At 25.4% G+C, this 14,586-nt stretch overlaps 1 protein-coding gene across 2 annotated transcripts in view; it reads left to right on the top strand.

Annotated features, from left to right (window-relative positions):
- LOC135927454 (eukaryotic translation initiation factor 3 subunit A-like) overlaps positions 1-14,586 on the top strand; it is an 81,427-nt gene that overhangs the window by 45,118 nt on the left and 21,723 nt on the right. For both annotated transcript variants that reach the window (XM_065463444.1, XM_065463443.1), the window contains exon 10: positions 9,424-9,612. In XM_065463444.1, coding sequence (XP_065319516.1) covers positions 9,424-9,612 — 189 coding nt within the window. The remainder of the gene's footprint in view (positions 1-9,423; positions 9,613-14,586) is intronic.

Below are 14,586 nucleotides of genomic sequence, written 5' to 3'. Positions count from 1 at the left end.
TTATATATCTTTTGATAGATAATTTTTTAGGTAAAAGTGACTAATTGTCATAATCTTTATTTTTAAACTTTTTTGAGTTTTTTTAAAGCAAATAGATAAAAATATGTTTTGTAAATATGTATTAATATTTCAGTGAAAGTGTACCATAGAAAAGTGACAATTGTCATAATCGTTATTTTTAAACTTTTTTTAAAGTAAATGGGTAAAATTAAACATGTTAAATTAATATTTCAGTGAAAGTGTACTATAGAAAAGTGACTGTCATAATCGTTATTTTTAAACTTTTTTGAGTTTTTTTAAAGCAAATAGAATAAAATGTGTTAAATTAATATTTCAGTGAAAGTTTACTATAGAAAAGTGACAATTGTCATAATCGTTATTTTTAAACATTTTTGAGTTTTTTTAAAGTAAATGGGTAAAAATATGTTTTGTAAACATGTTAAATTAATATTTCAGTGAAAGTGTACTATAGAAAAGTGGCAATTGTCATAATCGTTATTTTTAAACTTTTTTGAGTTTTTTTAAAGTAAATGGGTAAAAATATGTTTTGTAAACATGTTAAATTAATATTTCAGTGAAAGTGTATTATAGAAAAGTGACAATTGTCATAATCGTTATTTTTAAACTTTTTTGAGTTTTTTCAAAGTAAATAGGTAAAAATATGTTTTGTAAACATGTTAAATTAATATTTCAGTGAAAGTGTACTATAGAAAAGTGACAATTGTCATAATCGTTATTTTTAACTTTTTTGAGTTTTTTTAAAGTAAATGGGTAAAAATATGTTTTGTAAACATGCTAAATTAATATTTCAGTTAAAATGTACTATAGAAAGTGACAATTGTCATAATCCTTATTTTTGAGATTTTTTAAGGTAAATAGGTAAAAATATGTTTTGTAAACATGTTAAATTAAGATTTCGTAAGATTAATTATTATTTCCTAAAATTTTAACTACGAAATATATTTAAATATAGAAAACTGCATCGGTTATTTGTATATCAATTAACTATAATATCATTGACTTATTTATTTCAATTCTGTGAGTAAATACATTTTAAATATTTATTCACTTTAGTGAACGATCTGAATTACAAGTTAGAGCTACTATTGAAAATTAAATCTATCAAAGTATTAAATTGCTTTTCGAAAATGAATATAATTACGAAATTAATTTTAGCATTTTCAAAGTTAGCCCTCATATTTATATTTATTTTAAAAAATTACTAAGATTATACACCAAATATTCTAAGTTTTTTTTGAGAAATGAAGGCCTTTGGATAATTTTTTTACTATATTTTATTGAATTATGCTAGGCTTTCTCTATGAAGGCCTTTAGCCAATTTATGTTTTATTTATATTTATTTTAAACAATTACTAAGATTATTTCACCAAATATTCTAAGTTTTTTTTGAGAAATGAAGGCATTTGGATAATTTTTTTACTATATTTTATTGAATTATGCTAGGTTTTACTATATTTTATTGAATTATGCTACGCTTTCTCTATAAAGGCCTTTAGCCAATTTATGTTTTTAATTTTCCTCGGGTTTAATCTTTTTTTAAATATTTCTCACAAATTTTATAAGTTCATTATTTTTATTCATTTTTTAATATTTATGTTACATCATATACGCACTAGGGGTAAATTCTTTATTATTTTAAATAAAATTTACCAAATCAGACACATTTGGTAAAATGGGTGGTCTTCGCCCCCCCCCCTCCTATCATATTTATATGCTACTTAATATTATTATATATTTTTACGCTATATTATTAACGGAAATCTGGTAAGCCTTCCCTATAAGATCATGTAAGATTTTGTATCTTCACAATAGAAAAAACAATATTTACAACTCATTTTTTTTATTATCAATATAATTCAATATAAATATAAAATTATCATTTATTTTGACATTTTTTATTTATAGCATGAATATTAAGAAGCATATCAATAGTAGCTCTAACTTGTAATTTCAGATCGTTCACTAAAATGAATAAATATTTATTACTCACTTGATAAATAAGTCAAGATATTATAGTTAATTGATATACAAATAACCGATGCAGGATTCTATATTTAATATATTTCGTAGTTAACATTTTGGGAAAAAATAAATTAATCTTATATCGGCCTTCTATTATAAATTATGTTAAAAAAACATTTCCGGTTGCTATGAGGATTAAAGTTTAATTATAATAGTGGAATTTATTATCATTTGAAGTGATTAATGTATTATTAATAAAATCTCGAGTTTAATCAAATCAAGGAATGACGATTAGCACGAAAATAACTCGTCATTAATTTTGATAATATAAATAAAAGCGAATTTAGGAATTTTATTGTTGATATTACTGTTAGTGACTTAAAAATATAAAACATATCTAAACTGAAATTTAAATTTAATATCTTTACAAAAGATATTTTTACCCATTTACCTTAAAAAAACTCAAAAAAGTTCAAAAATAATGATTATGACAATTGTCACTTTTCTATAGGGCACTTTCACTGAAATATTAATTTAACATGTTTACAAAACATTTTTACTTTAAAAAAAGTTCAAAAATACGATTATGACAATTGTCACTTTTCTATAGTACACTTATATTTAAATTTAATTTAACATGTTTATTAAACATATTTTTACCTATTAATTTAAAAAAACTCAAAAAAGTTCAAAAATAACGGTTATGACAATTGTCACTTTTCTATAGTACACCTATATTGAAATTTTAATTTAACATGTTTACAAAACATATTTTAACTATTTACTTTAAAATAACTCAAAAAAGTTTTAAAATAACGATTATGACAATTGTCACTTTTCTACAGTACACTTTCACTGAAATATTAATTTAACATGTTTACAAAACATATTTTTACCTATTTACTTTAAAAAAAGCTTAAAAATAACGATTATGACAATTATCACTTTTCTACAGTACACTTTCACTGAAATATTAATTTAACATGTTTACAAAACATATTTTTACCTATTTACTTTAAAAAAAGTTTAAAAATAACGATTATGACAATTGTCATTTTTCTATAGTACACTTTCACTGAAATATTAATTTAACATGTTTACTTTTACCCATTTACTTTAAAAAAAGTTCAAAAATAACGATTATGACAATTGTCACTTTTCTATAGTACACTTTCACTGAAATATTAATTTAACATGTTTATAAAACATATTTTTACCCATTTACTTTAAAAAATCTCAAGAAAGTTTAAAAATAACAATTATGACAATTGTCACTTTTCTATAATACACTTTCACTGAAATTTTAATTTAACATGTTTATAAAACATATTTTTACCCATTTACTTTAAAAAATCTCAAGAAAGTTTAAAAATAACAATTATGACAATTGTCACTTTTCTATAATACACTTTCACTGAAATTTTAATTTAACATGTTTACAAAACATATTTTTACCTATTTACTTTAAAAAAAGTTCAAAAATAACGATTATGACAATTGTCACTATTCTATTACACGTACACTGAAATATTAATTTAACATGTTTACAAAACATATTTACCCATTTACTTTAAAAAAAGTTCAAAAATAATGATTATGACAATTGTCTATTTTCTATAGTACACTTTCACTGAAATATTAATTTAACATATTTACAAAACATATTTTTATCTATTTGCTTTAAAAAAGTTCAAAAATAACGATTACCTAAAAAATTATCTATCAAAAGATATATAATAGATTAAATTACGTAAAATATAAATGTATATCAATCATTTTAAAAATATATATTAAAAAATATCAATCAAAAAAATATATTTAAAAAAATATATTAAAAAATATCAATCAAAAAAATCCTATAACACAAAAGTTAAAAAAAATTAGCGATCAAAAGATATATCAAATATAACTTCAATCAAAAAAATAACAATCAAAAAAATATATTTAAAAAAATTTATCAAAAAAATATATTAAAAAATATCAATCAAAAAAATTTATTAAAAAAATCCTATAACACAAAAGTTAAAAAAAATTAGCGATCAAAAGATATATCAAATATAAATTAAAAAAAATATATATATTAAAAATAACAATCAAAAAAATATATTTAAAAAAATTTATTAAAAAAATATATAACATAACACAAAAAATAAAAAAAATTAGCGATCAAAAGATATATCAAGAAAAAAAATATATATTTTAAAAAAAATTTCATTAAAAAAACATATAAGACAAAAAATAAAAAAAAATATCAATCAAAAATTATATTACAACAAATTAAAATATATTTTAAAAAAAATATTAAATAAATTTATAATAATAAATTAATATACACAATGTATACTTTGCCGAAATAACAAAATTACCCTGCCTACCACTACCTCACATTGCCGCTAACATGTATATACTTAAATATATAAATATATTGGTAATAAACATATTTCATGAGTTTTATCGTTTTAAATGGGGCATTTTTTAAAATATTTTTTTGTTTTACCAGAAATACAATGACATGGAAGATATAAAATAATTACATTTTCTTAAGGAAATTTTAAGTGCTACAAAATGATATATTAGTTGTTATTTTAAAATAAAATTTTTGAGTACTTTGAGATTCGTTAAAAGAAGAAAAGGCTCTCATAGAACTTTGATATTTCATAACTCGGGATACATTTGAGCTAAAGTATTAAATTTGGATTTGTAAAAAATAATCAATCTAACCTTCATACAAGTTTTATCCCCTTTTAAAATTGTCTTCCGAATCACTGATCAATTTGTCATAGAATTATCCAAATTAAAATATTTAGCTTATATTATAAATTATATAACATACGAGTAAGAAATTATATAATTTTAACAAATACAAATAGGGAATTCAATTCGTACAAATATGAATAAGGAATTATTTAATTCATAGCTCATTCTCATTCCATTTGAAATCAAACACCTTTCGATTGACCTCTTTTCAATTTTGATAAAAATTTTTATCTTAGCTTACTAGTTTATATTGACAGAAAATGGGGAAAAGATACAAAAATCGGCTTTTTAAATCTTATTGAGGTTTAATAATTCGTTTTGAATAGAAGCTAAATTAGTTTCAATATAGAATCTAATATTAATAACTATCAATTGAAAATTTTGAAAGAAGCTTCATAATTAATTTTTTATAAAATATTGGTCATCTTATGTCTATTTGAAAGTTTAAAGGCTTTTCTTAATTTTAATCAATATATTTGCTAATGAGCTAACATTTTTTTTGATTTAACAGAAACATATGTAAACTATCGAAATTAAAAGGGGATTGCCAAAAATCTCATTTTTCTTGCTCATTTGACATAAAAATGGTCCACGTACCAATAATATAATTATTCGATTCGAAAATAAAAATCGAATATGATTAATGCAAAGTATTAAAAATTGAATTGAAAATGAAACACCGTTTTACTATATTTTAAATAGTGATGTTAAGGTAACTAGTTACATTTTGGCTAAAAAATAACTGTAACTAGTTATATTTTTAAAATTGTAACTGTAACTAGTTAAAATTTTTGAAATGTAACTGCCAAAAGTAACGAGTTACTTTTAAATATATATTCAACTAATTAATTTTATTTTTAATATGTTGTGATAAATTAATTTTAAATTAAATTTATTTTTAAATTAATTTTAAATTATATTTATTTTTAAATTAAATTTATTTTTTAAATTAAAATTTATTAATTTTTAAAATTTTGTGAAAATGTCTGATTGTTCCCAACAATAACACAAATACTTATATGTATGGCAGATGTGTAGGGATTAAAATATTGTCAACCTCTAAAGGATACTATATTAGCTAGTATTGAAAAAAGGTAACTAAAATCAAATAATTATTTATAAATTAATAATAACATGTTATAGGTTTAATAATCTTTATGATAATGACAACATCATTGCTGCAATTCTTCACCCTTTATTTAAAACTGACTGGCCTTGGATTATGCAAGAAAGGAATAAAGCAAAAAAGGAGGAAATTTTAAATTTAATAAATACCTTAATAGGGGAGACCGGGGTAAAACGATAGGCATTTTGCATATTTACCATAAAAATTTTAAACAAGAGTCAAACACAACAAATTATAGATCAATGTGTAGCCCCATCCCTCTTCTACAAGATAAAAAAAAGTGTAGCCCTCTATCTATAATATTTTAGGAGCTATGATTAGTTATGTAAAACTACTCATTTTCGCCATTTTCTGGGTACAGGGTAAAATGGATAAGCACTAGGGTAAAGTGGTTAAAATAATATTTGACACATATTTATTGTTTTATTTAACAAATATTACAAATTTAAGATTTATTTATGATTTTTATTTAAAAATTAATCGATACAACAAGGACATGTAAAATAATTATCATAATTAGCACATTTAGAATGTGCCCATTCAAGGCACATTGTACATTTTAGCCATTCATCGCCCTCGCGACTATTTTTATAGTTTTTATTACAAATATCACATAAACAATTATTTTTTGATAACTTTTTTTATCTCTGAATTAATAATTTTTTTTTATAAGGTGTAGATGTTAATATTTCTGAATTCTTTTTTTTAGATATTTTATCCGATGAAATATTGAATAATTTTGGAATAGGTATTATAGATGAAGAATTGAATACTTTATTATAATTTTTTGAGCATGATGGTAACATATCATGATAAGGTTCATCAATATCATCTGGAACATTTTCGTTTAATAATATAGATAAATCACTATCATTATTTTGAGTCACTGTAAGATTTTGAGTCACTGTAATATTTTCATCATTATTTTCAAATTCAATATTTGAGCTAGCATTTGAATTATTACAGCAGATATAATCTTGTTCTGTAAATATATTTGGGTTTAAAGGAAATATGCCACATGCTAACAACCCATTTAATATATTATTTGGTGTCACTGCCCTTGGTATTTCATTTTTTAACACTCCTGGAATATCATAAATCTGAAATTGTTGCCCACATGATTTCTCATCCATGTGTCAATAGCTCCATTATAAAACTTTTTCAATGGCCCATAAACTGCTCTGTCTAATGGTTGGAGTTTATGCGAGCAATGTGGTGGAAGTGTTAGAATAACAATCCCATTGGAGCGACAATAGTTTATAACGGAAATTGAACAATGAGAGCTATGGTTATCTAAGATTAATAAGACATTTTTCTCATTGGATGCACTAGAATATTTTTTAAAGTGTTCCAAAAAAGATAAAAATTCCTCCTCTTGCATCCAACCCGATGCGTTTCCCACACCCTTAGATCCAATAGGCCCATCACGAATAAAGTGATCTTTGTATCGTTTTCTTGGAAAAATAAAAAATGGTGGAATGCTATGGCCTATAGCATTGATGGCTAAACATATTGTAACTAATGTTCCTCTTTCTCCTGACGTTATAAAGCCGACTGTTTGGCACCCTTCTGTGCTATAATTTCTGCAGGAGTTTGAACGGTGGTGAAACCACTTTTATCTGTATATTATGTGGTTCAAAGTTATAAGAATTATATAGCTTAATTAAATTTTCAAAAAATTTATTGACATTTGTGGGATTGAAGCCATATGCTCTTGCTAGACTAGTAGCTTCAGGGGTACGAATCGAAAGTTGGGAATGTCGTTTTCTAAACCCCATAAACTAGTCCTCTCCAGCCATACCATTAGTTGTCCAGCTTTCTGGGAAAGATTTGCCATATTCTTTAGCAAGCTGATATGCAAATCCTCTTATCTTGTTTATTTATAAAATAAAACAATTTCATTTTAATAATTAACAATACCAGTTCCATAGAGTTAAAATGATATATAATTAATTAAATAAATTGAATTAATTTCATAATTTTAATAATGCTCAATTGGTAACTTTAATGTTAAATATCAATATTTATTTGATTATAATAAATGAATGAATGAAAAATTTAATGTGAATAATTTTATATTTTAACCGTTTTACCCATAACAGCTTTACCCCTAGGTGACATATATTATATATATCGTTATTGCGTGACTTCTAATATAGCTAAAGATGTCAGATAAATTTTATTTTATAGTTAATACATTAAGGAACATGTGTGCCAAATTTTGAATCCCGAGGATATGTAAATTTTACTAAAAGCAAAATATACTAGAGATTGATTTTTATATTTTTTGGGTAAAAAACAGTTTTTTGACAAAATATATAAAACCAGGTAAGTTTTTTAAAAGATGAACATAGGTAAGAAATTAGATATTACATCTTCACACCAAATTTTAGGTCTTTATACTCAATGGTTAAAAAGTTATTCGCGTTAACATTGTTACCCCGTCAATCGCTTTACCCCGGTCTCCCCTACCTCAAAGTGAATCCCAAACGAATGAATCATGCTCAAAACCAACATCACTTGATGTAGTTGAATTTTTTGACCTAAAGCGCCAAAATATTCTGGATAATGAACTTATAGAAAACTTTATCAAATCTAATAACAACACTTTTTCTTTATATAACGATTTTCCAAAGTTAAAATTACTCTTTATTAAATATAATGTTGTTCTAACATCAAGTGCTCCCGTAGAGCGCTTATTCAGCCAGGTAAGCTGGTTTTTGGAGATAAACGAGCACGTCTCCTAGATAATAACTTTGAAATTAATTTGTTGTTAAAAGCAAATAAACATTTATTAGATTCTAATTTTTATGAAAAATAAATGTTTTTTTTTTCAATGCAAATATATATTTTTATATTGGATGTAAATATTCAATTTTGCGATATTTTTTATATAAATAAATTGTATATTATTTTAAATAACTGATTATACTTTGTTTATCCTAATTTTTTTTATATTAAATAAATGCATTCAATAAATAAATAATGCGCATATAAAGGATGTATAAAGTAAGTAACTAGTTACTTTTGAAAATAACTGTAACTAATAACTAGTTACTTTTGTAAAAATGTAACTAGTAACTGTAACTAGTTATGTTTTTGTCAATGTAACTAGTAACTGTAACTAGTTATGTTTCAAAAGTAACTTTTAACATCACTAATTTTAAAGCAAAAGAAGTTAATTTAAAAAAATTAAATAAGTTTAGTATATTTTTATAATTTTCAAACATTTTGGAAAATTCAAATTTTATTTCTTTCTATCTATGGATTTCATTCTTAGTGTATAACATTTTTTTAAACTTTCATAAAATATTTAATATAGCGGTATTATTTTTAAAGATAAAATATTTTATGACAAATATTATCTGGCAGAGTTTACAAAATTCTTTCCTATTTAATATTACATTACTTTTTATAAACCAACGACCTAACTTATGAAAAGCTATATTTAACCTCGTGTAAGCAAATAAAATTCAGTCTCCTTTATGCATTATTTATACAGCTTACAAATACAAACCAAAATTAATAATAAATATGAATCCCCTTTAAAATTACAGGTCAGGCTAGATCACGAAAAACGTTTATTGTCTTTTGGCACTGATTACACTATATCAGAACGGGAAGATGACAACTCGGACTGCCCCCAACTCCAGGCTCTTCCTACAGAAAGGATAAGGGCTCAACTCATTTTCTTGGCTCAAACACTCGATAACGGCCTATCCCTCCTACCATTGGTTCATTTGCAAGTATATTAATATTTTATCTTCTATACTTTATTCATAATTTTTATAAAATTGAAATAAAAAATGAATATATTTGTTAAAAGTTTTTTAATATTTAAAATATTATATACAAAAGTATTTATATTTAGTATTTAAATATTAAATACTCGCATTATTACCCAATCTTGACTAGAAGAATCATAAAAAATATGGTTTTATATAATTATCCCTTTCGCGCTCTACTTTTTTTCCTTCGATGAAATTTTTTTTTAAGAGATATTTATTATAAACCTAAATAACACATTTTCATCAAAAAAACTTAATTCGAGTATTTCTATCAAAAGATATTCAATGATTCCAATTAGAGATCTGCAAAGTTTGGCCCGGCCCGGTCCAAACGGGCTTTGGGCCGGGCTCGGGCCTTATTTTATTTAAAATAATCAGGTTCGGGCCGGGCCTAATATTTTTTAAAAAAAATCGGGCCGGCTCGGGTCGGATTTTGGAATTATTTTTAAATATATCTAAATTTATCAATTTTATATTGAATTTTTTATGTAAAATAAAAATATTTTATTTTATTTATTGAAACTAAACTACATATAACATATATCTTTTATTTTGAGTAATTTTAAAAATTAATTTCTATATTTAAATAGGGCCAGACCGGGCCGATAAATTTTTTTTAAAAAAATTTTGGGTTCGGGCTGGGCTGCAAAACTTTTTTAAAAAAATTTCGGGTTCGGGCTGGGTCGGCATAACTTTTATAAAAAAAATTTGGGCCAGGCCGGGCTTGAAAAATTAGGCCCAATGCAGATCACTAATTCCAATTGTCATCAATGGGCAAAATGCAAGTTCATTTAAAAAATATTTTATTTCATATGAAATGATAAATACGTTTATTATTTAAACATAAATATATATTACATTTTTGGCACATAATTCTTGAATAAGCTTTGCAATACTTGCATCTTTGCTTAATAGTTACGGGCTTTGGAAAATGACCTACTTGGTCATATCTTATATCCGATATGGGGCAATATTGATAGCTTTTCTTCTTTTTACAACTACACTTGAAGGTCTGCCGGTCTTCTTAGTATTTTCCTTTCCCACTAGCATCAACCCTTTTGCTATCTGAAATTTAAATACCAGTAGTGTCATAAATTTTATATTATTTAATGCTTTCATATGACGTCTATAGAGGAGCCAGGCATTTACTACGCAAGAATTCAATAAATGAAAAACCATTCGCATATAATATCTTTTCCATTTAATATCTGTCCAATATAACTCCACGTGAAGATCTACTCCACCCATTCCCTCATTATAGTTTTTAATTATTGCGGGCATTTCTACATTTATAAAGACTTTATCCGAAACAGACCATCGCTTAGCTTTGGTTGTAGGTAAAACACCTAGATATAGTAGTAACAGCTTTGTTGTCCTGCCACTTGCAGATAATACATTCTTTTCGCTTTTATAATCTATAGTGTCTCTTCCTTCTTTTTTTAAAGCCTTATCATTTTTAAGTGTGCACCCTGATAAGCGATTTGATTTCACTCTAACAAATTATCTACCTTAAATGTTTTATCTATTATTTATGTAATTATAATATTCATCATCGGGTATTGACATATTACCACAATTATCATCGCCCCATTTGTCATAAAACGATTCAGTTTGTTTAACAACAGTCGTAATTTGACTGGTCGATGGTATTTCATTTACTTCCTGAGCCTCTTGTAATTTAATATAATCTTTTATATAGTTTTCCGTCATTTTGCGATCTGTCCCTGACTACATACGTAATTGCTTGAATTTGGGACAGAGAAAAAGAGAAATAAAATGATACTTGTGTAAAACAAATTTTTCAATTAAAATGCTTTATATTAAGTAAAATCAATTTTATTTCTCCTTTTCGCTTTGAAAGGTATTACAAACTTTAAGAAGTATATTCATTTATTTGATTGTTTTGGTAAAATATATTCTAAAAATTTAGATATAAATTATAAAAAAATATATTAATAATACTTGAATATTGGGGCTTATTTAAGATATTCCTTTATTTGATTGTTTTGGTAAATTATGTTGTAAAAATTTAGATATGAATTATAAAAAAATATATTAATACTTTGAATAAATTTGCAGGAAATTAATAATTAGATCGATCTGTGGGTTGTTAGGTAGTGTTAACCATCACCCAATTTTATATTAATCATAACTATAATATAATATAATCTTATAACTATTAACTCATAATGTAAAAATTTTTATAAAAAATATTAAGGCCTGGCCTGGCCCGGGTTTAACAATTTTAGGCCCGGTCCGGATATATTTAAAAAAAAATTTTTTAGGCCTGGCCCGGATATGTTTAAAAAAATTTTTTTTAGGCCCGGCCCGGGTATATTTAAAAAATTTAAAATACGGCCCGGGCCGGGTTTAGGGCCGGGCCTGCAGGTCTCTGATATATATACGATATCAAAACCTTGGCGACGCTATCGACTTTTCCGAAATATACATTTTTACCATAAATTGAAAAAATGTAGATGGCGCTAATGGTTGAAAAATATTATTCTTAAGGAAAATGAAAATATTGATACGTTTATAAGAATTGGTGATAAAATTTTCCAGTTCTGCCCTCCCCCCCCTCTCACTATCCTTAAAATGTTTTACATTTTTTAGATCTCTACTTTGCTACTATAGCGAGCGAATGACTTATTAGCTCGATAATATATAACAGCTGCAGTAAAAACGAATACTTTATTAGGCATATATTCGATTATATTTTACAAAATAAATTGTTTAAAACGATCTCTCTTTCTGCGAAATAATTTTAACCTGTCCGTTCAGATTAATTTTATCGTCTGTCTACCAATAACAATCTGGATTTGGAGAGTGCAAAAACCAAAAATTAGCAAACATTTCTTATACTTCAAATGGTAGATATTGATTCTCCTCTTCATATAATTAATCAAGAGGCTATTGATAACATTAATATATCTCTACAATCAAATGGGGAATCTCTCATTAAAAGAAAACGCTTATGTGAAAAGAAATATTTGAAGAAAAAAATATCTAGAGTAAAAAAAGTTTTAACAACTAAAATTATACCATTATCTTCATCAAGTGATGAAAAATTTGATGAAATTGCAGATAATTTAAAAAATTATATGAAAGATATTTATTATTGAAAATTTGTTACATTATTAAGTGTCTAATGGGCATATGCCCACTCTGCCTATCAGTTAATTAGTATATTTAATAGAAAATCAAAATTTTTTAGTATAAAAAGTGAAAATATCTGGTTATTGATAAGTTAGCAGCAAAATTTTAACCATAATCCGTAATTTCATAAAGCGCCATCTATTTTTTTATCAATTTTTGGAGTCGATAGCATCGCCAAGGTTTTGATATTGTATATATATTTAACAAAGGTGTCTAAATAAAAAGCAATAAAAAAAATTGGAAAACAAACTCACTATTTTGCTTAAAAATACAGATAAAGCAATTTAGGTAAACCGGATATTAAAAGCCTATAATAGCGCCAATATTTATTTTTCTTTGTTAGCCCATTAGAGAATTTCTTTACCTACAAAATGATATATTATAATTTTTTTTACTATAAATAGTTTTTATATAAGCATTTTAAAAATTTTACAGATTCCAAAGTGGCGCTTTTTTGTTCCTTTGAGCCCCTATATCTCGTGAACCAGTTGTGCTAGCGAGATAAAATAAACGGCTTTCTCACTCTTTTACCTATCTAAATAATTCCAGAAATTTTTAACAATTTTAAAAGAGGCCGGCCGAATCGTGATTGATTTGACGTGGAATGGCCCATATGATTTATGGTTTTTATTTCAAGGTATTATTTCTCACAGGCGAAGAACGATATCCCCACTGATACCTAAACATGATTTTATGATATTAATAGACTTTCCCAGTTATATTTCAAAATCATACATGAACTCGGAAGAGCCACATAGGGCAAACACTTTTATCCCCCATTTATAGGGCTTCGATTAAATGTATTGTCGTAATTTAGAACGTCCCTTGAAGGGAATTATGAATTCGTCTACAGTTAGCTTCTCTTCAAGTTGATTTTTTTAAAAAATTTTTTATTAGTTGGCATATGAAGGGTTGAATTTTGAATAATTTATTGTATCCTTCACCATCCCTATTTACCATATCTTTGTTATTATTAATATGGAAAAATTTCCGGATCAAAAGGAAACGATTTCGGGACATAGTTTCCGCTACCTGTGGAATAGATGTTTCAACAGACCAATATTGTCTTATAGAAGGCATCTTAACTAAGCTAGTATATAAATGTATCCCAATAAATCTTTCGATTTCATCACTATCTGTATTTATAGATTTACCACAACATTGGAAGGAATAAATATTTGTTTTCGATACGAAATTACTAATTATCTGGTGGTCCAAAAATTTACGAAAATATGTTAGAGGAGTTGAATCCTGTTCAGGAATTTCCAAAATAGGGATAAATTCTGTATTAATTTGTCCGATATCTTTCTTAGACCAAATCGGGTTATCTTTTATTTTAGTTATTGTATCTTCTACTATATCCTCCAATTGAAGACCTAGTTCACTCATAATAGAAGATGATGTCGGCAAATCATCTCCCAGCAAAGGATAATAATTATCTTCTTCGTCTGAGCTCTCTATATCGGCCTCAGATATATCACCCTCGGGGATAAGTGTAGTCATATCTAAATGCATATTGATATAAAAAGCATCTCATATTTCATGTTATTTATAAAAAAATATTTATTAGAATCTCTCTATATCCAAGAAAACCCACTTATAGATATTAGATAATTAATACAGGTAATAATTACGAAAATTTAATTACCCCCCCCCCCCCCCATCTAGTTTTCATTAGTGATCTGCATCGGGCCTAATTTTTCAAGCCCAGGCCAAACCCGAAATTTTTTTAAAAAGTTTTGCCAACCCGAACCCGAAATTTATTTTAAAAAAATT

The sequence above is a fragment of the Gordionus sp. m RMFG-2023 genome, chromosome 3 (assembly GCF_954871325.1).
Source record: "Gordionus sp. m RMFG-2023 chromosome 3, tfGorSpeb1-WG-v2, whole genome shotgun sequence".
Classification (NCBI taxonomy): domain Eukaryota; kingdom Metazoa; phylum Nematomorpha; class Gordioida; order Chordodea; family Parachordodidae; genus Gordionus; species Gordionus sp. m RMFG-2023.
Note: the sequence above shows the minus strand (reverse complement) of the source record. Positions and strands in the feature narration are given on the sequence as shown.